The 26,273-nt window shown below is 51.7% G+C and overlaps 1 protein-coding gene across 1 annotated transcript in view; it reads right to left on the reverse strand.

Moving 5' to 3' along the window:
- Positions 1-26,273, reverse strand: part of Prex1 (phosphatidylinositol-3,4,5-trisphosphate dependent Rac exchange factor 1) — a 148,625-nt gene that overhangs the window by 58,864 nt on the left and 63,488 nt on the right. Inside the window, exons 2-5 of the mRNA XM_034495589.2 lie at positions 24,659-24,730; positions 22,470-22,592; positions 15,503-15,607; positions 10,563-10,664 (exon numbers count right to left, since the gene is read on the reverse strand). Coding sequence (XP_034351480.1) covers positions 10,563-10,664; positions 15,503-15,607; positions 22,470-22,592; positions 24,659-24,730 — 402 coding nt within the window. The remainder of the gene's footprint in view (positions 1-10,562; positions 10,665-15,502; positions 15,608-22,469; positions 22,593-24,658; positions 24,731-26,273) is intronic.

The raw sequence follows: 26,273 nt of genomic DNA on the forward strand, positions 1-26,273 counted from the left end.
GCAGTCGGGGCATTAGGACAGCATCAGAGAAGTTTCCTGAACCAGACGCTCCACCCACCAGACAGCCCAGGCTCTGCCATCATGCACTTCTCTATTTCCTGTGTTCATACTCAGTCCCCTGCCTCTCCTACACTGTATACCAGGGTGGCTCTGGCCACTAACTAGATAAGCACAGTCCAGTCCCTCCTTAGCCTCAGCATCACCCTGAATCCCCTGGCTGGGCTTGAAAGACAGGTCCCACACTGTCTAACAAAGGAAACAGTGACAGCCAAAGCCACTGGGGAGGAGGGGCTGAGGTCTAAACTCAGGGCCACCAGCCTGCTCGGGATAGCAAGGGATCAACCAGGCACCAACTACACTCTGGTCAGCCGGGCAAGAGTCCCAGGAGGCCAGAGTGGCCAGCAGCTTGCTCAGAGACAGCAGTTGTCTCGTACTCCTTGACGTCTTGCAGCCTGAGCTAGAAGTCCAGCCACTCCTCAGAGGGCTCCCCACAGGCAGCCAATGTCCGGCACTCAGTCAGAAGGAGGAAAGGATCAGTTCTCGTTCCCAGCTGACTGCCCTGGCCCCTATTTCTGCCTGAGGTCAGCCATGAAGGTGGGAACTGAAACTAAGCCTAGCAGCCAGGCTGGTGGCCCAAGCTGCAGGGGAAGTGCAGACTTTGGTGTCTCAGGCCACAGGGGAGTGTTGGCTCCACTCCACGAAGTTCCAAGAACCAAGAGCCACCCCTGCCCCTGAGCCTTCGTGCAGGCTGCTTCCTCCAAGGATTCTGTTGAGGCTCTTACAGGGAGAGGAGTGTGGCAGAAGAGAACTGAGAAGTGGTGCGAACCACACAACAGTCACACTTGTTCACTTTCAACCTTGCAGGGCACTCCTGGGAAAGGAAGCCTCGGCCGCGTATCCAAGTACAGCATCAGATCAGGCCACTTTCTCACCGAGAACTAACTCCGTCGGCTAAATTTCAATTGGAAGAACCAAGACTGTACAACTGAGAGAGGAGCACAAAGAAGGGAGCCGTTGTGACCTGGGTCAGGCATGTGTTCTCAGACACACTCACAGGTAAATCAGCCTCAAGATTGTGACACTCTATCTCATCAAGTTCAAAGCCGTGGTATCCCCAAGGACTTGTCCAAAAGGTTGGAAGAAGAGACTGAGGAACCATGTCTAAACTAGATGAAAAAAAAAAAAAAAAGCCAAACCCAAACCAACCCACAACCAAACAGCAAAAAGACAATCCAGGGCTGGGGCTGGGGGCAGGGGTGAGGGGTGAGGGGTGAGGGGTGAAGGGGGTGTGGCTCAGTTGGTAAACTACTTGCCTTGCCAGTGTGAGAACCTGAGTTTGGATCCCCCACCTAAAATGAGTTTGGCACCCACCTAAAAAGCCAGGCATAGTGGTATGCACCTATAAGTCTAGAAATGGTAAGGTGGGAGGCAGAGACCAGTGGATCCCTAGAAGAGGGTAGACCGGCTAGCCTGGCCTACGTGGTGAGGACCAACAAGAGACCTGTCTCAAAGATGGAAGTCTGATGACGGAGACCCAGGGTCATCTTTTGACCTTCAAACATACACCATACATGCAAGGGTATGCATACACACACACACAGACAGACAGACAGACAGACAGACAGACAGACAGACAGACAGACAGAAAGAAAGAAAGAAAGAAAGAAAGAAAGAAAATTTTTGAATAAGCGAGGTGTGGGGGCAGGGAAGGGGTGCAGATACGCAGTTAACACTTGCCACTCTTCCGAAGATTCAGAGTTCACATCCTAGCACCTACACCAGGTGGCTCAACTACCTCTGACTCCAGCTCCCAGGAATCTGGCTCCTCTGGCAACCATGCTCACATGCACACACACAGGTAAAAATAAAATAGTTCTTTGAAAATAAAATTGGTGAAGAGAGCCAGCCAGAGGGGTGACTCATCAATGGAGGCTGCTTCTGCACCCAAACCCGTTTGATCCCTGGGACCTACGACCTACTGGTCAAAGGTGAGAATTCCCTGTTCAATTCAGAACTCAGCTGAACTCAGGTTCCTCTGGGTAAAGTCAGAACAGAACCAGGTTCCAAGGAGACAGAATACCATCCTGAAAACTCAGGGACCCACATTCAAAGTGACATAGCTGCGTGAACTTATGGGACCCAAAGTGGTATTTCTGAAAGGAACTTAGTAAACTCCACTGTGTTTACTAAGCACAGTGGGAGAATGATGACCAAAAAAGCCACTGGGCCTCACTGAGTTCAGAGGGTCCAATAGGCAGACGCAGGGGACAGCGGCTGGGTGGAGTTAATTACATCCTTACGATGGCCAGAGTTTTCCATGAGGGAGAAGTCTGCCTTATAAAGCAGTGGGCACCTCACCACTGGAGCCATCAATAAGAAGATTCAGGTCTCATGTGCATCACGTTGCTCCAACAGCTTCCAAAACCCTGCTGCCGAGAGTCAGATGCAGCCCACATCCACCCTTTGCTGCAAGTGAACTGACCTCTCTGAGGCAGAATGTGCTCACAGTGAAACCAGGTAGCATCCCCTGATGACCCACCAACAGATGCAGAAGTGAACGCAAGCTTCTCGGCAAACACAGTGAGCACGGTGTTTATCATGGTTATAATCGTTTCCGTGGTAACGGTAACTCAGTTCTTGCTGTCTCTATACAGTCAAGAGTAACGACAAGGGCTGTTCAGGTGGGGATCACGCAACAGCAGCAGCTAGGAGCACTGGCTGCACACCAGCACTGTAAACCAGCATAACCAGGCATTGCCATCCCAATGAGGAAACTGAGGCACGACTGACAGAAGCTCTAGTCCAAGACCATGGACAGGAAGTACAACATGGTAGATGTTAGTTACAGGTCTCCTCCTATTATGCTCTTGTAAAAACTGTTTGGAAGAGGCTAGCCCTGGGCGAGGGGAACAGCGCACCACCACACAAGCCACGGTGTGAACCTCCCCAGCGTCCTTCTACTCCGTGTGGTTTCACAGGTGGCCTGGGGTTCCAGGAAGGAAGGAAACAGGGCAGCAGGCCTGGGCTTCTGCAAGCCACCTCATGCCTCTACCTCTTGCAATCACTTATACCAAGGTGGTGTCCACAGGTACAACTCTGAGCGACTCCATCCTGTCGCCAAAGTAGGAGTGGTCCTACCACAGTACAGCCACAGAGTACAGCCCAGAACATGTGCTTCTGACACCAGATCCTGCCAGGCAACAGGCAAAGGTCATGTGTGGTACGAAACTGCTTGCTTGCTTGCTTGCTTGCTTGCTTGGTCTCCCTGGGCCCCAACAAGGGCTTATGGGAAAACAGAGAGGAAGACTGGAGGGCAGACATGCCATCCAAGTCCATCATTCCTGACCTTCTCCTGGGCTATGGATGCCACTACAGATGCCACTACAGCCAGGCTTCTAGCGTAGATTCATGTCAAAGCCTGGGTGTTCAGCCTCCACCTCAGGAAGGGAGCCCAAGACATACTCAGCAAGGGCTTCAGCCAGGTCTCAGGTTGGGGGCTCAGAGGGATAAGCCCTCTTTTCCCTGATGATGTAAGCCCGAGGCTGCTGGTGCCTAACGGGGGAGCCACCTGAGGGAAGGGCCCACTGAGCTGGAAATTTCCAGGAAGAACAACTGGAGACACTGGCCTGAGCTGCCCCAGATAATTATTTTTTTCCTGAAGCAGGCCCTGCTGGGAGTCCTGGCTATTTTCCACCTTTTTTTCTGAAAAAGCAAGTTTAAGTTAGGTTTTCCAGTTGTGGAGGTGGTTAATGACACAGAATGATAAATTAGATTTTCAGTCACCAGTGGGATGTATTCATCAAACTAGCATAAAGACAACGCTGGATTTGTTACTCGGAGATTCGATGAAACCCATCACTGCCTGTACCCTGGCACTGTCAGATGCCTGAAAGCCAACACAAGGCTAGGAAGCCATGCCAGCATCTCCACAGAGAAAAGGGAGGGGGGGGTGCTAGAAAGGAAGGGGTGCTAACCACAGACTAGACCAAACAGAGCAACACACCTCTACTCTCTGGGGCTGAGTATAGACTGGGTCTTCCTATGCAATTTCTGCTCACAGAAGCCCCTGCACCAGGCTTCTCTATCTAGCTCAGAGGGCACAGCCCAAAAGTTCTGGTGTCTCCTCTAGTGATACTTAGTCACCAGGGATCGGAACTGTTTGGGAAGGATTAGGAGGTGTGGCCTCAGGGGAGATGTGTCAGTGTGTGGTGGGCTTTGAGGCTGTAAAACCCCATTGCAGGCTCTCCCCAGCCCCTCACCCCTCTCTCTCTCTGCCTGCTACCCTGGATCAGGATGTAAAGCTCTCAGCTACTTCTCCATGCTTGGCACTACACTTTCCACCATGCTGATGAACTGACCCTCAGAAGTTGAGAGCAAGCCTTCAGCTAAATGCTTTTTTTTTTTTTTAATAATTTGCCCTGGCTATGGTGTCTGTTCACAGCAATAGAGCAGTGACTGAGACAAAGGGGAAGTGGCTCAGTTTATAAACGTGAGTACCTATGTAAGCTTGGACCCTCAGCACTTGTGTAATAAAAGCAGAGACAGCATGGTGGTGTGAGCCTGTACTCCCAGCACTCGGGAGGCAGAGGCAGGCAAATCTCTGAGTTTGAGGCCACCCTGGTCTACGAAATAAAAATGGAGATCAATAGATGAAGACATTGATACTGACCTCTGGCCTTCATGCATGTGCATGTGAATACATACATGCACACATACACATCACAAGTACATAACACCATGCAAACACACACACACACCATACACACAGACCAAAGAAAGAAAAATGAAGCAAGAAAACAGGAAGTGAAAACTTCTAGAAGAACTTCAAAAGATGTCCACCACAGCAGAGAAAGCCATGGCACAGATACACTCTATGCAAACTCCATGCAAATATCTTGAGCAATTCTATCCTGTGGGGATCCAGGGACCCAAGCCTCCAAGACATGCAGAGAGACAGAAACGGTGATGTCTGGCAGACTCATAGCTCCCGGGCCCTCTAGTGCAAGAGCAAGGGGTGCCAGCTATTCAGGTCCAGTGGGGGTACTCTGCTCAGTGCAGACACAGCTGACCTTATCCAGCGTCCTCCCAAGCCATCCTGTGGCTAGCTGTGGCTTTACCATGCAGGCCTGGTTTTCACCTGACAGTGATCACTGGTGGGGTACAGAGTGACTACCCCTTAGCAGGACCAGCTGTGTCAAGATTTATGCTGCCTTAATTCATTTGGGACTGGGGTGTGGTGATTTCTGTATATGTGGCCAAGGTCTGAGACCCATGGTCAGATCTTCACAACCCTCAAAGGAGGGCCAGTCTCCCAAAGAAGCCACTACAAGGGTGACACCCCAGGCTCTATAGAGATGATGCTCCAGAGACAACAGAAAAACTGCTGATACCTGGGGCACTCCCTGGACGGCTGCAGCAGAAAAGGGGGGGGGTGGGAAAGAAGAGGGACTGGCCCCCAACACCAGCAAGCAAACCATCCTAGAGATGGATCAGAAGAAAGAGCAGCAAGGGAATGGACAGAAGACAGGACAGGAGAGCACCCAGCGACTCAGGAGACTGAGGAAGATGGAGGGTGGAGAGTTCAAGGCCAACCTGGGCAACTTGACTGGAACACTGTAGAAAAATAAAAGAAGGTGGTGTAGCTCAGTGATCAGGTGCTTGCCTAGGATATGGCAGGTCCTGGGCTCAGTTCCCAGGAAAGACAGAGGCAGAGAGGCACAGACAGATGGACAGAGCTCACATCTATATACACAGTAAGCAGAGGTAACTGAGCTAGGGTGATGCGATCACGTCAGACTGCAAACATGGCCTTCCAAGTGCTTCCTGAAGCTTCTTAAACCCAAGGACAAAGACAGCTCAACCGTAAGAGGATGAAACACGGGTCAAACTAAGTTTGTGGCTAATCAGGGTTGAAGCAGGCCTGTGTCAATCAAAATAGCTCATGCTCACTGAAGGATCTTAGCGGTCCCTCCACTCATTCTTTATCCATTCACTTACAATAACTAACACGCTACCAATACGGGGAAACTGAGGCACAGAGCTTCAGTCAGATCTCAAAGAGGCACCACCTGAGAGGAAATTTAAAAAATCCCACACCAGCCTCCTCCACGACAACATCAGAGAATACTTCCCCATGTGTCTGTGGCACGCTCAGGTGTCAGCACAATCCCCAGCCCCCCATCCAATCCAGGCATACTCGGGTGTCAGCACAAGTCCCCCCAAACTGTACAATCCACACAGAGTATCAGGGTGGTAAGCACCATCCCCATTGGGGAAGCAAACACAACAGACTCCCCTGGTCACGAGGCTAAAAGAAGGCAGAAGTAGAATAAAGCAGGACCCTGGAAGGGGTGATCTGGGCACACCCCAGGGAAAGCGCTATATGAGAACATTCAGGGTAGGAGGGCCAGGGGCTAAGGCAGACAGCAGAGGCTGGAGCTGGAAAGCAGCCTCCGGCAAGGCAGAGGGCAGGATTAGCAAGCAGCCAGCCCTGGGCAGGCTCCCCGGGGGAGCCAATGGGGCTTCTTCACCAACTGGAATGGACAGAGGGAGAGTTAGGGGACAAAGATAACCCAAGGTTTGGCCTGGGAAACCACCAGGATGAAGCTGATTCCTGGAATGGAGACAGAAGGTAGGATAGGAGGGGAGCCATTCTGGGGAAGATGAGAGCCAGCATACAGGGAGGTGGGGGGTGGGTGTGATAAGCGTTATGGATGGTCTTGCTTGTTCCTTGACTATTTGCATCTATTGTATTGCTAGTTCCTCAACCTAAAACTGACCTTAAGACTTGCATCTAATTAAAATGGTATAAAAGCAAGGAGGAGGAGGGGAGATGGGATAGAGGGTTTCTAGGGAGGGGAAATGGGGAAAGGGGATGGATGACATCTGAAATATAAATAAATAAAGTAGCCAATTTAAAAAAAAAAAAAGAGCTATGGATGGTCATAGCAGTATCCCCCCTAAATGTCTACCAGCCAATGAGGCATAGCCCAGCTTACAGGGGAGTACTACTCGGTCATAAAAAGGGAAGGACGTATGAACCCAGGCCACAGTGTGAGGTACATCATACCAAGTGAGAAAAGCCAGACACACAGGGATAAGATCTGTGACACCAAGATCCTTGTAGACGCACCAATGGGAGACTCAAGGCCCAGGTTGGAATCTGTTACTCCAGCTGTGGATCCAAGGCTGTGTCAGCAGCCAGGACAGAACAGAGCCACAGCAAGGGCCAGGTACCATCAGCAGACAATCAAAAGGTCCAGTATCAGCCCGGGTCCCCATTAGGGACTTGCTTGCTACATATCAAGGCGTCACCCCGACTCTGAATCATCTCCCTGGAAACATTGATGGGAAACTCAATAAAGCTTGAAAATGCCAACTGTCTATCCCGAGCCCGGGCTGAAGAGCCGAAATAGAATGTTCCGGCTATTCTTAGGCAGTGTTCAAGTTCAGCTTTTGGGGCTGTTCCCAAAAGGCTTTCACTGTTACCTACTCCTCCCCCACCCTAGGCTCCCCAACCCTGCAGCCTGTACCACCGGGAGTTCAGCGGGAACAAGGAGCCTCACAGAACGGAGGACATCTGCGAGAACGGCTGAGGGGACGAGCTGGGGTTGGAGTCAGCTGCTGGGCTCACAGGGTCATCTTTTAGAATGCCCTGGAAACTGTGAGCAAAGGAGGCCCCCCAGGAGGGTGTAAAAGGCCCTCGGCCCTGCTGCTTGCTGATACAAATGTTCCAGTGGCAGAAGCCAAGGCGGGGACACTGAGTAGTTGTCTGTCAGGGAGCATGCATGTCCCCACAGGAATCTCAGGCCCCGCTGCTGGTCCCCAGCAGTCTCCAGGCTCCCGACACATGCAGCAGAAGAGAGCGGCAGTGTGCACAGCTGTCAAGAGGGCAAGGCCAGACCTCCACCACTTCCTGTGGGTGCTTCCTGCAGAAGCAGCCAGTGGTTTGCCCCAGCTGCCTCCATCTTCCTGGGGCAAGAGCCCTGTGGGACTAAACCCCAGGCTCTAGAGAAAAAGGAACAAACAGGCCTCAGGTCCACCAGGCTCTGAGGCCGCACAGGTCTTCCCACCCGGGTTATCGACACGTATCACAGAACCTGCTTCTCTGCAAGCTCCTGTGACCCTAGACTTGGTCAAGACCCAGAAACCAAAGGGTTAGCAGTTTGGCTCAGTTCGTGGGCTGCACGTAAGGGTTTTTCCTCAAGGGTCAGATGTTCAAGGCTTAGAACCCAGAAAAGTAGACAAGCCACTGAGCCATGAAGCCATCGGTGTTCTCAGGCCTCATTTAGGGAACTGAAGAGGCCTACAGACTTCACCCCAAGCATGGGGGGCAACTGAGCCAGGGGTAAGACTCTAGAATAAGACTGGTCAATAACAGCAGCTCACGTGCTCTGGGGCAGCCATTTACTTCCCTTCTCTGTGTCCCAAAGGAAGGCCTCATCGGCCCTCCCGACTACGCTGCACGGGGTGTGTACTCACTTCATAACAAACCCAGAAGGGCTACTGTTACACGCTGTGCACCACAAAGGAGAAACTGAGGCATAGGAGTGGCATGAACTTACTCAGGAGCTGGAGCTAATAAACTCCACAGCTGCCACTCTGCACAACTCCACAGGCAGCCGTGACTGCAAAGCCCAGCACTAACACAGGGCCGCTGAGGTGCTTGACCGGGCCCGAGTGCACAGCCAGGCTTGCCAGCAGCGCCAGATCCCCCTGCTCACTTTGGTTTGCCTTGGAGGTGAGGAGGTTGGGATTTCTTCCCCAACTAGGAACTAGTGTGAAGTAGGAACTAGTGTGAATGCAAAACAAAAGGAGGGGGAACAGACTGAGAGGCACAACCTCTAAGGGATAGCTCACGCTCCACGGCCAGATCAGCCTGCAGCTTCTGAGCCCAGACTGTGGACTGCCCGTGCTCCTCAATGAAGCCCCAGGAGGATGCAGCTGGGCTTCCTGTAGATTCCCTAGAGGTCCAAGCAGCCATGGCTGGAGGAGGCACAGGGAGAGCTGAGCCTGACTCCCATAGCTTCCTGTATTACTACAGTGTCCTGGGGGGCGGGGGGCTGGAGAGGCAGCTCAGTCCTGCTGTGCACGCAAAAGGATCTGAACTCGGGATCTGAGCTCGGTCCTCAGCACTCATGTAAAAGTCAGGTGTGATGACACACGGTTGTAATCACCATGCTGGGGAAACAGAGACAGGAAGACAGGTTCCTGGAGCTCAACAGCCAGCCAGTCTAGCACAACAGAGTGCCCCAGGTCTCACGGAGGCGCTCCGTCTCAAAAGCAGCTAGGAGGCTCCTAACAAATCACCCCAGGTTGGCCTCAGGTGGCCACACACACACACCTCAACACACACACAAGAATCATGACCCCAGCAGCACTGACAGCTCCAGGATCCTGTCAGGTCAGATACTCAAGGTCATTTACCTTCTCCAGCACAAACTGAAGGTCAAGATTTCCCCCAGAACCTTCCTTACCCTCCCTCCAGTTCATGGGACAAAGACATAGGTAGTCCCTGGGAGCAGGTTCATGAACAAGGCATGGACTGTCAGTTGGATTAGCCTGCCAGCAGGAAGCCCAAGAGTCAGCTATCAGACAGGCCTCGGGACAGAGTCAGGGTTGGCAGCAGCCAACAGCCATCATTTGTAAAGGCTGGGAAGGCAGGACCAAACAGCAGATGGGGACAGGACAGGACCATCTATGCAGCTTGGGACCTGCCCAACTGTCAGTTTTGAAGCTGAGGATGAAGCTGTCAAGGGTCAGATCGGCCCTGGACTGCTCCAGCAAGACCAGGCCAAGGTGGCTAGCAGGGAAGGTGACAGCAGGTGCATGGGTGGCTGTGCCAAGTCATTCCAGGCCCCTCAAAAGAGTCCAGGTTTTGGTGCCAGCCTGTCTGTCCCTCCTTGGGGCTGTGGCATATGGGCTCCAGTAACTGGCTTAAGGTCCAAGTCTGAGTAAAAAGTAATTGGTTCAGGAGCAGAGCACCTGACACAGATCTCAGCCAATCAGAACTCAGTCCTCCTCTGCACACTATCATTGGAGTAGAGCAGAATGTGGGGCCCCATCTCAGCCAATCAGAGCATAGCACTACCCAGTGGCTAATGACCAACTCAAGGGAAATACAATGGTCTAAGGAGGTTGGAAGATGATCAGAGGTCTAAGCCAAAGTTTCCTACGATTGGCTAATATCAAAACCACATGACTCAAATCCAAACCATTTAGAATACACCATTCCCTTAGCCACAGATGGCTGGCCACAGCCGGAGTGACTCTCGGGCTGTCCGTCAGAACTCCAAGAGAGAAACTCACTGTCTCCTACTGACTTTAAACTTGACAGGGTGTGAGTCCAGATGCCTACAGCCATCTGCTGCCTCGATAGGGATGAAGTTGGTTGTGGAAGCCCAGAGAACAGCAGATAAAGAAGCAGAAGCTGGTCCAGCCTGGCCCAGGGCCAGCTCTGCCACTAGACACCACAGTTCCTAAAAACTAACAGTTTCTCTCATCAGTGGTAGCCTAGAAGAGCCCACCACTTTTGCCTGGGGGCAGGTCCACGGGAGTCTCACCTTGAGCAGGAGTGGGTACTTGCAGATCCTCTGGATGGGGGACAGCAGGTAGCCCTCCAGAGGGATGTCTGTGGTCTTCCGGCCTCCCAGAAGCATGCAGCTCTATAAAGGGACACAAGACCATCATTAATAGAATAAAAGAACGAGACAGGAGCATGGAAACTCTCAGAACACAAGGCAGATAAGTACTCGGGAGCAGCTCAGTGACTCTGGGAGAGGGGCAAGTTCTAGAACTCCATAGAAATCTTTATGGAGCCGCATGTCATGGCCTGAGGCCTGATCTCACTCATATCATCATCAGTGTTGCTGCATGGGGTTACCCAACACACTGTACCTCAGCAGCAGCTAAGATGGACCACAGAACTGCAGATCCAAAAACATTGACTATGAAGATTTTCACAGACAATTTCACCATTCTAGTCTAGAGATCTCTCTCTCTCTCTCTCTCTCTCTCTCTCTCTCTCTCTCTCTCTCACACACACACACACACACACACACACACCAGCCAAACTGCCTTATTTAGGCTGACCAAACCTGAGAAGCACTAAATAGCCATCTGTTAGAGAAGAAGGAAAGCATTTTTGTTTAAATTGGTATTTTTGTTTAAATTGGTTTGTAGCAGATTCATACAACAGCACCCCAAACATCAGGGAACATGGGAGAACCAGGGCCACATACAGCAACACAAATAAACCCCCAAACCTACTGGAACAAGAAAGAAAAACACAGTTATGTACAGGACAAGCCCATTTATAAACCCTTTAAAGGCATGAAAAGGAAACCCAACTGCTATCTGGTTTTTTGTTGTTTTGTTTTCATGTGTATATATGTTTGTCTGCATGACTATATTCCATGTGAGTGTCCCTGGAGGCCAGAAAAGAGCCTTAGATTCCCCTGGATTTAGGATCACAGGCAGTTGAGAGTCCCAAACTCTGGTCCTCTGGAAGACCAGTATGAACTCAAACTGTGTTTCCATCCCAAAATGGCAACTTATGAAGAAAAAAAGCAAGATTAAGCAGAGACACCCCAGATTCCAACAGGCTAGGAACTGAGAATCTTACTTCTAAAATGAGGTTCTGGTGGTGGCCTGGGGGATGCCTGTAAGCTGGTTGAGTCCAGAACCAGGACTCTACAATGGTTAGCAAGCTCCCGTCGACACCCGGCTCAGTCTAGACTGATCTCCCAGTACCACTGCCACCAGTAGCCCTGCCTCCAAGCAGTATCCTTGCCTCTGCTCATCCTGTGCCCAGCTCACCAAGCCTTCTCCTGCCCCAGGATCTGACAACAGCTAGAGACTGACCCCCAGCCAGCCAAGCCCTGGAAACTGCTACAATTTCAGTTCACAGCTCAGGTGTCTGTTTCTTAACTCCAGAACTAGTAAGTCACAGACGGGGGGTGGGGGGTAGGGGTGGGGTGTTAACAGGTGTGCATGCTCCTGTGTGTGTGTATGGAGGCCAGAGGTCAACGTTATGTTGCTGTCTTCTGTTGTATTTACTTATTTATTTTTGAGACACAATCTCACTATGTGGCCCTGGCTGTCCTAGAAATCACTATGTAGACCAGGCTGGCCTTGAACTCACAGAGATCCGCCTGCTTCTACCTCTGACCCTGCCTCCTAAATCCTGGGATTAAGGGCCATCACACCTGACTGAGCCTGGAGTTCACTGAGCTGGTGAGGCTGGCTGGCCAATGAGCCTCAGTGATCCACCTGCCTCTGCCTCCCCAGCACTGGGGTTACAGGTGTGCACCACCACGCCTGGCTTTTCACACAGGTGCAAGGTTACAGGTGTGCATCACCACACCTGACATTCCACACAGGTGCAGGTGTCAAATCTGGTCCTGACTTCCTTTATTATCTCCCAGCCCCTCTCAAGACTCCTCCACCTAGGGCTAACACAATTTATTTCACGTCACAGGCAATGTCCTCCCCTTTTGAGGGGCTCCAAAATGAGAACTCACGTTGTAGACACAGGAAGCATGAATTTCATGTCTGAGGTTGGCAGTCTTGGTATAGCATAGATACACAAAGAGACAGCGTCACCAACACCTCAGCCTCCCATCCTCTGCAGAAAGAAATGAACCTGGCCTCCCTGGAAACAGGACCTCCTCCTACAGTTTCTGTGATCCCAGCATGGTTAGAGACAAAGGCATACAGCCTCAGGAACGAGTGTGCCTGCTGTCTCCTATTTCCCACGGGGAAATCATGCATCCAGAGTTGGCCTGAGGACCAGGGATGCCTTTGGGCATCATCACGGGCTCCCTTCTCTGAGAAGCACAATTCTGCACCCTGGATCTCGGCTGTGGCTGCCCACACACCCTCAGCCTCTGCATCCGTCCCTGGCACAGGCGAGGGGTCCTGGCTGCGGCAGCTGGGTAATGCCAGACCCCACACTGTGCACGCACACTCAGGCCTTTGTCCTCACCACAAGCTGCCTGGGTGATGTCAGCTCCAGGCAAAGGAGAACAGAGAGCCGAGGATGAGAGGACTTTCCAGAAGCCCTTCAGATTCCAACGGGAGGACCACAGCCACACCTGTCCCCGTGCTCCAAACCCCACACTTTGTCCTGCTGTTCCTTTTCTTCTCTGAGACAGCGTCTCATGTACTCCAGGCTAGCTGCGAACTCACTGTTAGGAAAGGATGACTTTGAACTTTTTAATTCTCCTGCCTCCAGCTCCTGAGTCCTGGGATTATAGGCATGCAGCCATATGCCTGGTTTCTGTGGTGCTAGGTAGGGAACCCAGGAGTGAACACACGCTGGGTAAGCGCTCTACCAATGAGCTACATCCCGGCCCTCTTTTTAATTTCATTTGGAAGTGAGCACTCAGACTGTGTTCACTGCTCTCCTGCCTCCTCCAGGCCTGGAGACAGAAGTCCTCAAAACCCCTGTTGACCCATGACGCTCAGATGAGTGTCACCCCGTGGCTACTCTAGCCCACACTCACTTCCTGGGTGTAGATCACACTCTGACCCATGGCTTTAGAGAGCACCCTTGAGTGAAGAGACTCCCATCCCCTCCTCCAGCACAGTTCCCTCCCTGCACTTCAGGCTCCAGGTTCCCCTGCACACCTTGCCTTGTCCTAAAGGGCCGTTCCTACTCACTTGGCCTGCCTGCTCCCTCGCCATCTGAGGACAAGCTACTCCAGTCGGCCAACTGGTGGGAGGCCTATGATACTTTTAATTGTCAACTTGGCACAGCCTAGAATCACCTGTGGAGACTGTCTAGCTCAGAACAGCCTGTGGGCATGTCTGTGGGGGGTTGTCTTGGCTATGCCTAATTCATGTGGAAAGACCCAGTCCACAGTGGACAGCACCACTCTCTGCCTTGTGGCCCGGAATGGATAAGAGTGGATATGAGCTAGGTGGTATGCATGCATCCTGCCATCCTCAGCACCACGTCTTGTTCAGGGAACTTAAGGCTACATAATATACCTTTTAGGTATACCTGGACTGCCTCCGTGAGGGCAGGGACATCTATCTGCCTTGTTCACTACCCAAAACTCTCAGGATGACAGGCTCTCAACAAAGCCACCAACTGAATTCATGAATCGCCCATTTAATAGACGCAGAAACACTGAAAGCCAAAGTCCCCAAGACCTTCTGCAAGTGAACAGCCATCTCAAACAGAGAGCCAGCCTGTCTGTTCCCCGGCACAGTCACCTCCCATGGCATCCATGACAGCTCTTTTGCAGGTGGCCAGAAGCTGTGAGATGCCAGCAAGGAGGGAGACAGATGGTACACGTACAACACCCCACACGCCTCCCTGTCTACACAGCCCCCGGGCAGCTGCTGCCGGAGCGTGGCAGCCTGGCCCACCAGAAAGGCTGTGTGAGAAGGAAGTGGGGGATTCTTCCCTTACAATGCAACCTCATTTCCCTGGCTTCTTCCTGCCCCACTGGGACCCCTGCAGAGTCCAGGAGTGGATCCTGGGCAGCAGGGAACAGAGAAGGACAGAGTTGCTCTGAGATCAGGCAGAGACCAAGGCAGAGTGACCTCCCTGTCTCTGTGTTCTGCCCAAACTATTTCATGAACAGAAGAACAAAGAGCAAAGTTCAAAGTTCAAAGGTCCAGACGGCAGGAGTAAGGGAGGCCTGGCCACGAAAGCTTGATGGAGTGGAGACAAAAATGGAAGAGTTGGCCAATTTGCCTCCCTCGGATGCTCGCTGGCCCTGGAGGCAGTGTGAACAAGCCAGTGAGGGAATCCCATGTGATGCTGGCATCAACGGCCTGGGGATACTTGGCAGGAGGCTGTGCAGAGAGGAGATGATGGCTGAGGGATGGAGGGTAGGGGGAACCCTGTGGTGCAGGTTAGATGCCTGTGAGCCTGGCTAAAGCTCCTCGGCTACACCACTGAACCAATGAGCTGAGCTCTTTCGCCATGGGAAAACGGCAGCATGGAGGAGCATGGAGCGGGGTGTCCCTGGACAACCTGGAGGGACTCAGAGGTCAGAGTACAGGACTGGTGCCCTGACAAGCTCTCCTTTCAAGCACAGGTCCTAAGATTCATTTGGCATCATTGAGTCCTCAAATCTGCTGTTGCCAAAGGATGGGGGCAGTACCCTAATGTCTTCTCAGACATTTTAGCTGGTCACAGGGCTGGCCTTTATAAAGCCTACACTCTACCAAGTATTATGGCAGAGATCCGTTACCCCAACACCAAGGAGGCTGAGGTGGAAATTATCACAGTAGGGGCTACAGAATAAGACCTGTATCAGTAAGTGGGAGGCGGGGCAAGCAAGATGGCTCAGCAGCTGAAGGGCTTGGTGCACCACCTGAGTTCGATCCCCACAATCCACTTGGGTCCCTTACCTTTACTTGAGGCTAGAAGTTGGAAACTGACTCTAACCTGGCTACTGCCTGTTTTTGTAAATAGCCCAGGGAAATCCCCAGATGGGAACTCTGTGGGCTGCTCAGACAGAGCAGGCAGGGGCAGGGCACTCACCAGGAGGAAGGCACGCACAGCAGGGACCTTGTTGAGCTCCACCAACAGGCGCAGGGCCTTCTCATGGTTGCTGCAGTATTCCTCGTACACACAGAACTTGTCCTTCTGCAAGACATGGCGCAAATGTGAGATGCAGGACATAGGCCAAGGCAGGCAGACACAGGCAAATGGGGCTTCCCGGGGTCTTGCACAGGACACAGGCTCAGGCCTCTAGGTGAAGTGATCCAGAAGAAGCTCTAACTTGCTTCAGGACCGGGTCCATTGTTTCCAGCAGCCTGTGTGACCCTCTGGGAATTGGGAGAAACACACCTAGGACGTGCGCCGAGCAAGGGGACCCAGACCTGGACACCAGCTCTATGTTTCCTGCTGTGAACCTGAGGTCCCCACAGGAACCCCATGCCTCAGTGTCCTCAATAGCAAGGTGGTGATAATAAATATCAGAAACTTGTTACAACAGGAGGCTACCTCTGTTGACCTCTAGGTGACTCTAAGCCCAAAATGGGACTCCTTCCAGCCCAGAGGTCACCTGAAGTTTACCAGGCCCCTACCCATCAGTCAGATGACAGAACAGAGCCCTCTCAGCAGGAAGCTTTCAGCTAAGCATTCCCTGCTCCAAAGGGTCCCAGAATCGGTCAAACCCCAAACCAGGATGTCCTGAGTAGGCCCCTTGGGGACAGAGGCCTCAGATGAAGGATGGACCAGAGACCCCAGAAAGCGAAGGAAGGAAGAGGTGGGTCTGCAGGGCAAGCTTCTCATCCTGTGTCTAAAGGGGCTCCGCAGTCCATGTTTCCTACAGAGGATACAGGAAAGAGGAAGCCAGAGGAGGAAGATGGGGGAAGGGGACAAAAGAAGGAGCAAGAGGGGGACTGTTTCCTCCACAGGCACCTGGGAGGGAAACAGAAAAGGGAAATGAAGGAAGAACGGGGATTTCCAATGAACAGGAGCCCCAGCCTGGCACACTCACGCTGCACAGATCCAAGCACACATCCTGAGGAACAGCACCCACAGCCAGCGAGCGGTAACAGCCACATCAGGTATGGGCGAGCACTGGGTTAAGGCCACTGTGCTCTCTCATGAGTGTGGACAGTCACTGTTCACCATTACCTCACGAGGTCCATGCTGACCCAACTGCTCAAAAAGCAAAGACAAAAATCTCATGTCACAGCTCCCAGTGGGGCAGGCCAGTGGTCACAGCATAGGACAAGGATGGCAGCTGGGGGCAATCAATGCCCAGGGTAGAAAGCTCAAGCCACAAATGCACAGGCTGAGCTCTGAGGGACCCTGGAGTGTCATGAGGAAGCACACCCAGCCCACATTACCTGAGCAGCAGTGACCCTGGCCAGGGAGCTCAGCTTCCCTAAACCTTGGTTTCTATGAATAACAGGTTCCCGACACCTGTGTGAGCAGGGGAGCATGGCCTGGCACAGGGTAAACAATGCAGGGCACTCGGATACCCTCCAAGGGTTGGCCATGAAAAACAAACAATAAACACACACTGTTAGGAAAGTACCAACATTAAAATTTTTTTTTAAAAGGCCACAGTTACCCAGCATGCACATGTACTTACACATGGGGTGAACCCGGACCATCTGGACATGACATACTCGAAGCAGCTACTGTGCACAGAACCACGTGGATTTCAGGAGACCCAACCTCTACCTGCAACCTATGCAACCCACTGAGAAGCAAGGGTCAGGAAGGTTTAATGTGAAATGCCCCACATAGGATCGTATGTTTAAATGCTTGGTCTCTGGCTGGTGTTTTTGGAGACAGACTGTGGAACCTTGAAAAGGCAGGGCCGGGCCAGAGGAATCAAGTGGCCAGGGGTGGGCCTTGTTGCCTATAACCTCCTAGGCAGAGCTCAGCTTCCTGATCTACCATGCACTACCCACCAATGGTGGGCCTCTCCCCCAGAGTGACTCCCCCGACAGTGAACCAAAATAGAAGTTTCTACTTAAACCGCTTTCATCTGGTATTCTCTCTCAGCACTGTGAAAAGTTGCCAGGAGGCAGCCAATCAGAGAGCTCCCTGTCCTAGCAACGGTGGCCAACAGGGGCCCTGAAGAAGGCATGGTGTTCTGGAAGAGAGATACAGGCTACCTCGGCCATTGTAACCTCAGTGCATTGACACCTATGTACTGCCACCACTACCCTCTAAGGATGAAACCAACATTTGGGAAACAGAACAAGGACAGAGAAAAACGATCCTAAAAATGTCATAGGGACGCCTGGATCTAGCCACACCTGAATCCAATGCACACCCCAGAAGTGCCACTCACCGGCACCAAAAAAAAAAAAAAAAAAGTGCTTTCTTCACTGAAGCTGGCTTTTGTTGGGACAATAAAGAGCCTCTTAACCAGTCCTGTTCTTCATTTTTAATTTATTATTTTTAAGTGTGTGTGTGTGTGTGTGTGTGTGTGTGTGTGTGTGTGTGTGTGTGTGTGTATGGTGGGGGGAGGGGATTCATTCTCTGTGTAGCACATGAGAGCTACACTGCACTCCAGAGAGGCCAGACAACAGCACCAGATCCCCTAAAGCTGAAACCACAGGTGGCTCTGAGCTGCTCACTGGGTGCAACCAGTCACATTCTAAGAAGAAAATGCTCAGGGCTCAAATATAATGAAGTAACACCCCCCTGTCTCCCTACACCTAAACCACAAGGAGTCAGGCCAGAGACAAGGAAAGGTCTGGCTCTTCCCACATGCTGACTCCTGTCAATGGCAATGAAACTGAAGCTTGCTGGCAAGCACTCTGAGGACTCAAGGGATAGAACACTGTGATTGATTAGTAATGTCTGCCACAGGTGCAGAGAGGGAAGTAAAGGGCAGGATATTCTACCTCTGATGGTCTCAGCCTTCCAGAAGGGCAGGCCTCAAAACTTGCTGCCTGGAGCAGCTAGGAATAGCCAGCAGTACTGTAGTGGTTTGGATAAGAATGGCTCCCACAGGCTCACAAGATTTGAATACTTAGTTACCACTGAGTGACACTACTTGAAAGGGTTAGGTGTGGCCTTGTCAGAGGAAGTGTGTTACTGGGGATGGACTCTCAGGTTTCAAAAGCAGAAGCCATTCCCTCTGTTGCTCCCTTCCTGCTGTCTGTGGATCTGGATGTAGAACTCTCAGCTCCTTCTCCTGCCCCATGTCTGCCTGCACGCCACAATGCTTGCCGCCATAATGGAAACAGACTAAACCTCTGAAACTGTAAGCCAGCCCCAACTGAAGGCTTTCTTTTATGAAAGCTGGCGTGGTCATGGGTCTCTTCAGAGCAATAGAACACTGACTAATACAGCAACCACGCTCCCCTCCACAAACCCAGCAAGTTCAGTCACCCACTGTCCTCGCATCAAGATGCTCGGCCACACCCCAGGCCTTGGTCTGCAGATTCAGAAGCCCTAATCTTAAGTAGCAAGTCCTATGTACCATGTGTGGCTTGTTTCTTCCCAAGGGGCAGAGAGGCTAAGTGTTCTGACAGAAAGAAATGAACAGACACATGGCTGTACACACAGATACAGTAGATGGGGACATAGAGCAGAGGGCTAAGAAAAAGACCCAGCCATGAACACTGTCACAGCTATGAGAATGTGACAGTGACCAGGAGAAGGTACCATCAGCTCCAAACCACAGCCAGGAAGACCTAGGCCTGGAGAAGGGCAGGAAGCAGCTGGGCCATAAAGATTACAGAAGGCCAGCTCCACCCTCAAGGGTCCCCAACCTGTCACCTGTTCACACATTCTGTAAGCAGACAGCCTCCACAGGAATCAAACTCACCACCCCACAGCTGACCACAATTCACAAAACAAAACTCAATGCCCTGGCCTTGGCTAAAAACCCCACAGGGCCTGGTCCCACGCTGTCCCATCTTTCTCCACTGTTTCTTTTCTTTTTTTTTTTTTTTTTTTCTGAGACAGGGTTTCTCTGTGTAGCTCTGGCTGTCCTGGAACTCACTCTGTAGACCAGGATGGCCTCAAACTCAGAAATCCACCTGCCTCTGCCTCCCAAGTGCTGGGATTAAAGGCGTGCGCCACCTCCGCCCGGCTCTTTCACTGTTTCTTTCTTCACGTGCACAGCTGGCCACTATACAGTGCACGTCCCTAATACTGCATGGGTCACTATACCTGGATATGCTCACCTGAAAAGTCACTCTATGTCTTGTGTTCCTGTTTGTGACATCCTGCGAGCCTGACCCTGAGTGGCCCCCAGAAGGGTCCTAGACACCTGATGACCCCAGCATCTCATATCCACCATCATACATGTGAATGGTGCCTGGCGCTGTGCCTGGCACTCAGACCTGTATTTCAGGAGTTGGTGTTACTTTCGACAGTAGCAGATTCCAGTGTCAGAATGTCTCAGGCCTAATCCCAGTTGTGACACTGACTAGTTACCTAAACTCAAACTATAACTTAGTCTCTCTGGGTCTCAGTTTCCCCATCTGTAAAATAGGTGGTGACAGTAACTACCTTCAAAAGGCTATTGTCAAGTTTTGAGACACAGGGTCCCACTCTGTAGCCCAGGTTAGCCTTAAATTCACTTCATAGTCCAGGCTGGCCTCAAGCTTGAGGTAATCCATCTACCTTAGCTTTCCCAGTGCTGGGAAGACAGGTGTATGGCACCTCCCTAGCACTCCGTCAGTTTTAGTACATGTGGAGCTGGTATGCATGGCACATTTAGAACAGCACCATGAACAGAAAAAGGGGCCATTTGGTGCTTGTCTATGTAAATTCAATAAACAGTGGTTGGCTTGCAGAGTGTGGGTTCTTTCTAAGACTGAGTAGGTGACAGGGGATGTGTAGCCTGGTCAATTCCTACTCCCTCAGTCTAGATGCTGCCTGGGGTCCCCATGGATGTAAGGATGAGAAACAAAGCTGGATTTGGCCTTTGGGGCGAGAGTGAACACCGTGTTAATCCTGTGGGACCACCAGTAATAGCAGAGTGCAGTTCCCTCACACCAGCCACCAAATCCCTGCTAAGAGCCCCAGGTCTAAGAGACTGGCTGCCTGCAAAGTGGGACCTCTTCACTGCCACTGTACACAGCCCCCAAGGCCACCCCAATTCTGGCACCCTCCCAGCTGGGACCAGCTTAGGTCTAGACAGGTGTGGCACTATATCAACCTCATCAGCTGCCCCCACCCCCACCACAAAGCCACCTGCGCACCTGCCACCAGCTACTGTAAAGCTCCCAAGCCATGGTGACTCACGCCCTCCCTCCCTGAGCACGGGGGCAGAGAGGGTAAAGAAGGAGCTACATTTTAAATTAAAACATGATTTGAAATTAAAAACACTGACTCATCCCAAGCAGCCTGGAGGCTGCTTTCTCGGCTGCTGGCACTGCCTGGAGGAGCGGTTCAGCCAGGTGTGTGGGTAACGCTGGTGTCTCCTCTATCCCGCCTCCTCTATTTCCTGAGACACAGTCTAAGTAGCCCAGGCTGGCCGAGAACTTCCCAATCCCCCTACCTCAGCCTCCTAGACACTGAGATGACAGACCTGCACCCCACACAGAATCTTCAGGTGGCCTTGGCCTGAGGCAGGTGGATGAGTCTCTGGTTGATTCGAGAACAGGAGCTTTCTGGAGACACACACTGTCACCTGAGCACCTTCTGTCTGAGCAGCAGCTGTCCACCATCCCCTCCAGCAAGGACACCATACACCTTGCTAAGTATGTTTACTCGAAGTTTTTAAATGAAATGATTTTAAAGGATTTCACAGTAACCCCAGCAGGCAGAAGCAGCAGAGGCCTCAACCTCAGAGCATGAATCCGTAACCTGAAGAGCTGTTTCTAGGTCCAGATCTGTTGTCATATGTAGTGACAACCTTGGGCTTACCCTACTATCATTTGCTGGCCCATGGAGCAGGCAGGTAAGTGTGGGCTAGTCTCTTATTTCTTTTCTCCTTTTTTTTTTTTTAAATTATTTATAGCTGGACGTGGTGTCCCACACCTTTAATCCCAGCACCCAGGAGGCTGAGATGAGCAGAGCACTGAGTTCAAAACTGGTCTGAGCTACATAGTGCATTCCAGCCAGGCAGAGCTACACAGTGAGACTCTGTCTCAAAAAAGAAAATAATATGAAGTAAACTCTTATGTATTTGTATATGTGTGTCGCTCTGTCTGGGCATAAGAGTACCATGGCATGTATGTGGAGCTCAGAAAGCAATTTATTGGAGGCAGGTCCCTCCTTCCACAACATGGGTCCTAGGGACCAAATGACAGTTACCATGACCCACAGCAAGTGCCCATAGGAACAGACCATCAAGTCATAAGGTCTCTTACTCCCTTGTGGCCAGTATTATAAAGGGAGGCCTGCAAAGGGGGCAGCTTAGAATGTTCTGGGTTCTTAACAGTCCTGTGACCTTTTGCAGTTCCTCGTGTTATGGTGACACCCAACCATAAAGTTATTTTGTTGTTACTTCGTACTGTGATTTTGCTACTGTTATGAATCAGAAGTAAATATCTGTGTTTTCCGATGGTCTTAGGTGACCCCTGTTAAAGGGTTGTTCTTTGGGTTACAATCCAAACACTGAGAACCGCTTTTCTAGACCAAAAAGGGACTGGTGTGGCTGGATGAAAGGTTACAGTCCGGAAGTGGCAGGCCTGCAGGGATGTGGGGATTCTTTTTCTGATGAAGTGGAGCTATGTGAGCTCTAGAAGAAGGGAGAAGCAAGCAAGTTTGTGTTTCCAGGGGGTCTCTAGCAGCTCAGAGGAGACAGTTTCCAAACTCTTCACCCAGGGTGGAAGAATGGGGCCCAGGGGTTCACATTAAGTCACCATGAGCCTAGAATGAGGCCTAGCAGGCTGAGGCTGGGGATTGGTGTACAAAACCATGCCCCATAGACTCCTGGGAGGTGGCTGGGAGAACCAGATGCATACAAAGGCCATGGAGGAGGCAGTGCTGACTGAATGCTCAAACTCGGGTCCCTATATTTACACAGCAAGATTCTCACACATGAACCCATCTCTCTGAGACCCATACTTACAAATTTCAAGAAAACATTCCCAAGTTCGTGCTGAGACTGAGGTTCAGGGTGTAAGCAGTACTCCAGGGCAGCCAAAAAGTCCTTATGGACCTCCAAGATGTCCTCAATGTTGGAGAAGAGGATCTAGAACGGACCAAAAGGTCAGAGTTAATCAGGAGCATGGAGCAGGGCCATTCCCAGAATAGCTGCACCCCAGGGTGCATGAGCAGGCCTCAGAGGGTGAGGTTCCCCTGGGCCAGGCAGCTGCTGTTAGCTGTGATCCCACCAGCAGCAGGTGTGCAGGCCAGTAGCAGGCCTGGGCTGGATTGTCACACTCATCGGTAGCATCCAATTTCCACGAGCAAGAAGCCATTCCTGGACCCAAATTACCCCTGAGAACTAGAGGCTCAGAGAACAAGTGTTGATATCCCAGCCAGCTGCAGAGTATCAGAGCATCGCCCTGTATGATAACACTGCCACACTCGGGAGCTTCTGGCATACGCAGTCACAGGGCCACATGCATCAATAAGCATACTCACATGCCTTGTTCCCACAATAGATCGTGAAGAAAGGGGAGGGCCAGTGGCCAGAGCTTACTCCTCAGTTCCTTCCAGGCCTAGAGCAGCCAGAAGCCCACTCGCTCCTCTACCCCAGTGAGGGCTGCATGTCACCACTGTTCACCTTCCCTTCTGCCTACTTCAGCTTGCACGGTTGACCCTGGTTATGCTGAAGGTAACATTCTAGACCTAGCCGCTGTACTGACCTTGAGAAAGGGCTGCAATACTGTCTGTCCCTTGAGGATACACCCAAAAGAGACAAGGAATGCCCACTCAAGAGGCAAACTCAGAAATAGTAACAGGGCCAAAGTGGAAACGCCTCAAATCTTCATTCCTAGAATAGACCGTGGCGTGGTCCCCATGTGGAATATTAGAGAGACACGGAGCAGCATGGGCCAGGACTGCACACTGGAATACAAACGAATCCCACGGATGCAGGATGACAAAAGACACCAGACCCAAAAGAGCTCATTGTCATAAAGTGTGAGAACAGACAGAAACAGGACTGGGTGTGGCAGCGTACACCTTTGAACTCTGTGCTTGGGAGGCAGAGGCAGGTGGATCTCTATGAGTTCAAGGCCAGTCTGGTCTACAGAGTGAGTTCTGGGACAGCCAGGGCTACACAGAGAAACCCTGTTGTTAAAAAAGACAGGACGAGACAAAAACAATCACCAGCAATGGAAGCTTACGGCTGTGGGGGGGATTGGGGGCTCGGCTGGGAAGGGCAGTGGGCAGGCATGGATGCTCCCTGTCTTCACAGTGAGCCCAGGTGTGGTACAGCCTTGCCCTCAGGATTCCATTCTCTTGCTTGATGGAGATTAAGACTCGACAAAAAGGTGATTTCTTAAAAACTAACTAGGCTTAACTTTAAGCGATAATAAGGGCTTCTAAGCTCTAACAGTGCAATAAATCAACATAAATTGTAGGTACTCGGTGATTATCTGTCGAGTGCGTGAGTGAGTGAGTGAGTGAGTGAGTGAGTGAGTGAAGCACACAGGTCCCAGCAAACAGGCATACTTTCACCATCTCTGTCGTCTCATCTCTCAGGACCTGCTATGTCTCCCAGCAGTGCAAAAAGAGCGGGCTTAGAATTATCAATATGTATGTGACTGACACAAGCCAGGACATCAGGCAGGGGTCATCCTTGACCACATATATGGTAAATGCTGGGTACTTCAGATACACATATCTCCTTGTATCCATTTCCCCCTGGACCAGGCCATTCAAAGCTCAAAGTAAAAGGTTCTTAAAAACATGAGGTCAGAGTACTGGCCAGCATGGGCCCCAGAGGCACACAGACGGCCCATTGATACCGCCCAGACTCCCCAGCGCCACAACCAGAATGAAGCTGGCCCGATGACTTGTGGGCCTGTCTCGATAGCCCATGCCCACTGCGGGAGTAGGAGGGCAGCAGGAGACAGCAGGCTCCCAGGACAGAGGCACCAAGCTGGGCAGGAGGAAGAGAGAAGGAAGAATGGCCACACTGAGTCTGAACTAGAGAATAGGGCCGGGGCCCAGCCTCCCTTCCTCCCTCCCGGTGGAAGCAGGCAGTGCCAGGGCTGCTGAGAGCCGGCTGGGGACCAGAGGCAGGCAGTGCTGTGGAGAGAGTTCAGAGCCCCTAGAAGCAGCAGCAGCAGCAGCAGGAGTCCTCACCTTGACATTCTCTTCTGTGAGACCCTTCTCCACAGAGTCAGCCACATTCTGCCGGATCCGCTGTAGGAAGGCCTACGGAAACAGAAGCAAGCAGAGATGAGTGGCCACATCTCCCGTCCCAGATGCCCCTGCCAGCGGGGCATGGGTTCAAATGCTGGCCAGGACCTGAGCAGTTGCACAGTCCAGATACAGAGGCAAAGACTTAAAAGCTCCCCTGCTGATAGGCTACTTTCCTGGGCTTTTCCGCCCCTAACTGCTTGCTCAGACAAAGGCTTACTGAATATCTACAATGCCTGACCCTGCATGGTGCTAACAATGTGGAACCCCAGCCCCCCAGGAATGTACAGCCCAAAGAGACACACTCAGACTTACTTCCTCACCCAAATACCTGCCAAACCAGGCAACAAGAACCACCTTTCCCTGGTGTTTTCCTTTTAAGCTTTATGACATTTATATGACTCAAAAGAAAAATCCATAAAATGTCAAGAATATGACTCATCTCTTCTATACCCCAGCCCTACCCACTGAAGCCCACACTGTCCCCCATGGGAGCCTCAGCTCTTGGTACCACAGACGGCCGCACACACAGTGCGTTCGTGTGCACACGTGTGTGCACGTGGTGCACAACTGTTCGCACCGTCTCTTCACATATTAGAAGAGCAGCACACGGGGCCCTCCAAGCCAAGAGCTCTCACACAGGTGCAGGGACACTTGCCTGTCCCCTTCTTGAACATGGGGCCAGGTGAGAAGATGGCCAGCCAATGCACCAGATGGAATGATAGGTTTTGTGGGGTGCTGGGGTGAAATCCCAGACCCTTGTGCGTGCTAGATGGCCATCCTATCACTGGGCTGCATCTCGAGACCACCCCTCCTTTTTGAGAAAAACCAAAATCAGGTGTATTCACATGTCTCCTAATTCACTTCTCCTTCCTCCCTCCCTTCCATCCTTCCTGATATTCTGGCCGGCCTAAAACTCAGTCCTGCCTCCACATCCCTGAGGCTGGGATTATAGATGCGTCCTTTAGAGTGCTAGAAAGAGACCCTGTTATTAGGAGAGAGTAGATGTCAGGGGTCCAGTGTAAGAGTGGAGAAAGTGCAATGTACTGAGGAGAAGTGATGGTGGCTGGGAGCTTGGGTGAGGCAGAGCAGGCAGAGCAGGCAGAGGTGGCTACGGATGCAAAGGACATGGAGGGAAAGAGAAGGACCTAAGCCAGCACCTAAGGGAAACTGAGGCCAGTCTCCCACAGAGACTTCTGGCTTAGGTTAGCTGGGCAGTGGTCACTTTGAGAAAATGAGTCCATGGGGTTGTCCCAGCCCAGGGGACCAATCAATTATCAACCTGTCTCGCATGTGGTTACAGCAAGGACCCAAGGGGACTGAGGCGGACGTGAGTGGGGTCTCCCTGCCTTGGGTTAATTCAGAGTGTGTCCCATCCTACCATGCTTGTCTTAAGAAGATGTCTCAGGGAGACAGCAGGGAGTGTACTATTGCAGGGGAGGCAGAAGCAGGTGGCAGAGGGGTGGATGGCCCTTCAAGTCTGCTATCAGATCCTTTCTGTCACCTGGACTGACACCCACAGTGTCCCCAAATAAACAGGGCCTTCATGCAGCAGCAT

This window comes from Arvicanthis niloticus, chromosome 2 (assembly GCF_011762505.2).
Source record: "Arvicanthis niloticus isolate mArvNil1 chromosome 2, mArvNil1.pat.X, whole genome shotgun sequence".
Lineage (NCBI taxonomy): Eukaryota > Metazoa > Chordata > Mammalia > Rodentia > Muridae > Arvicanthis > Arvicanthis niloticus.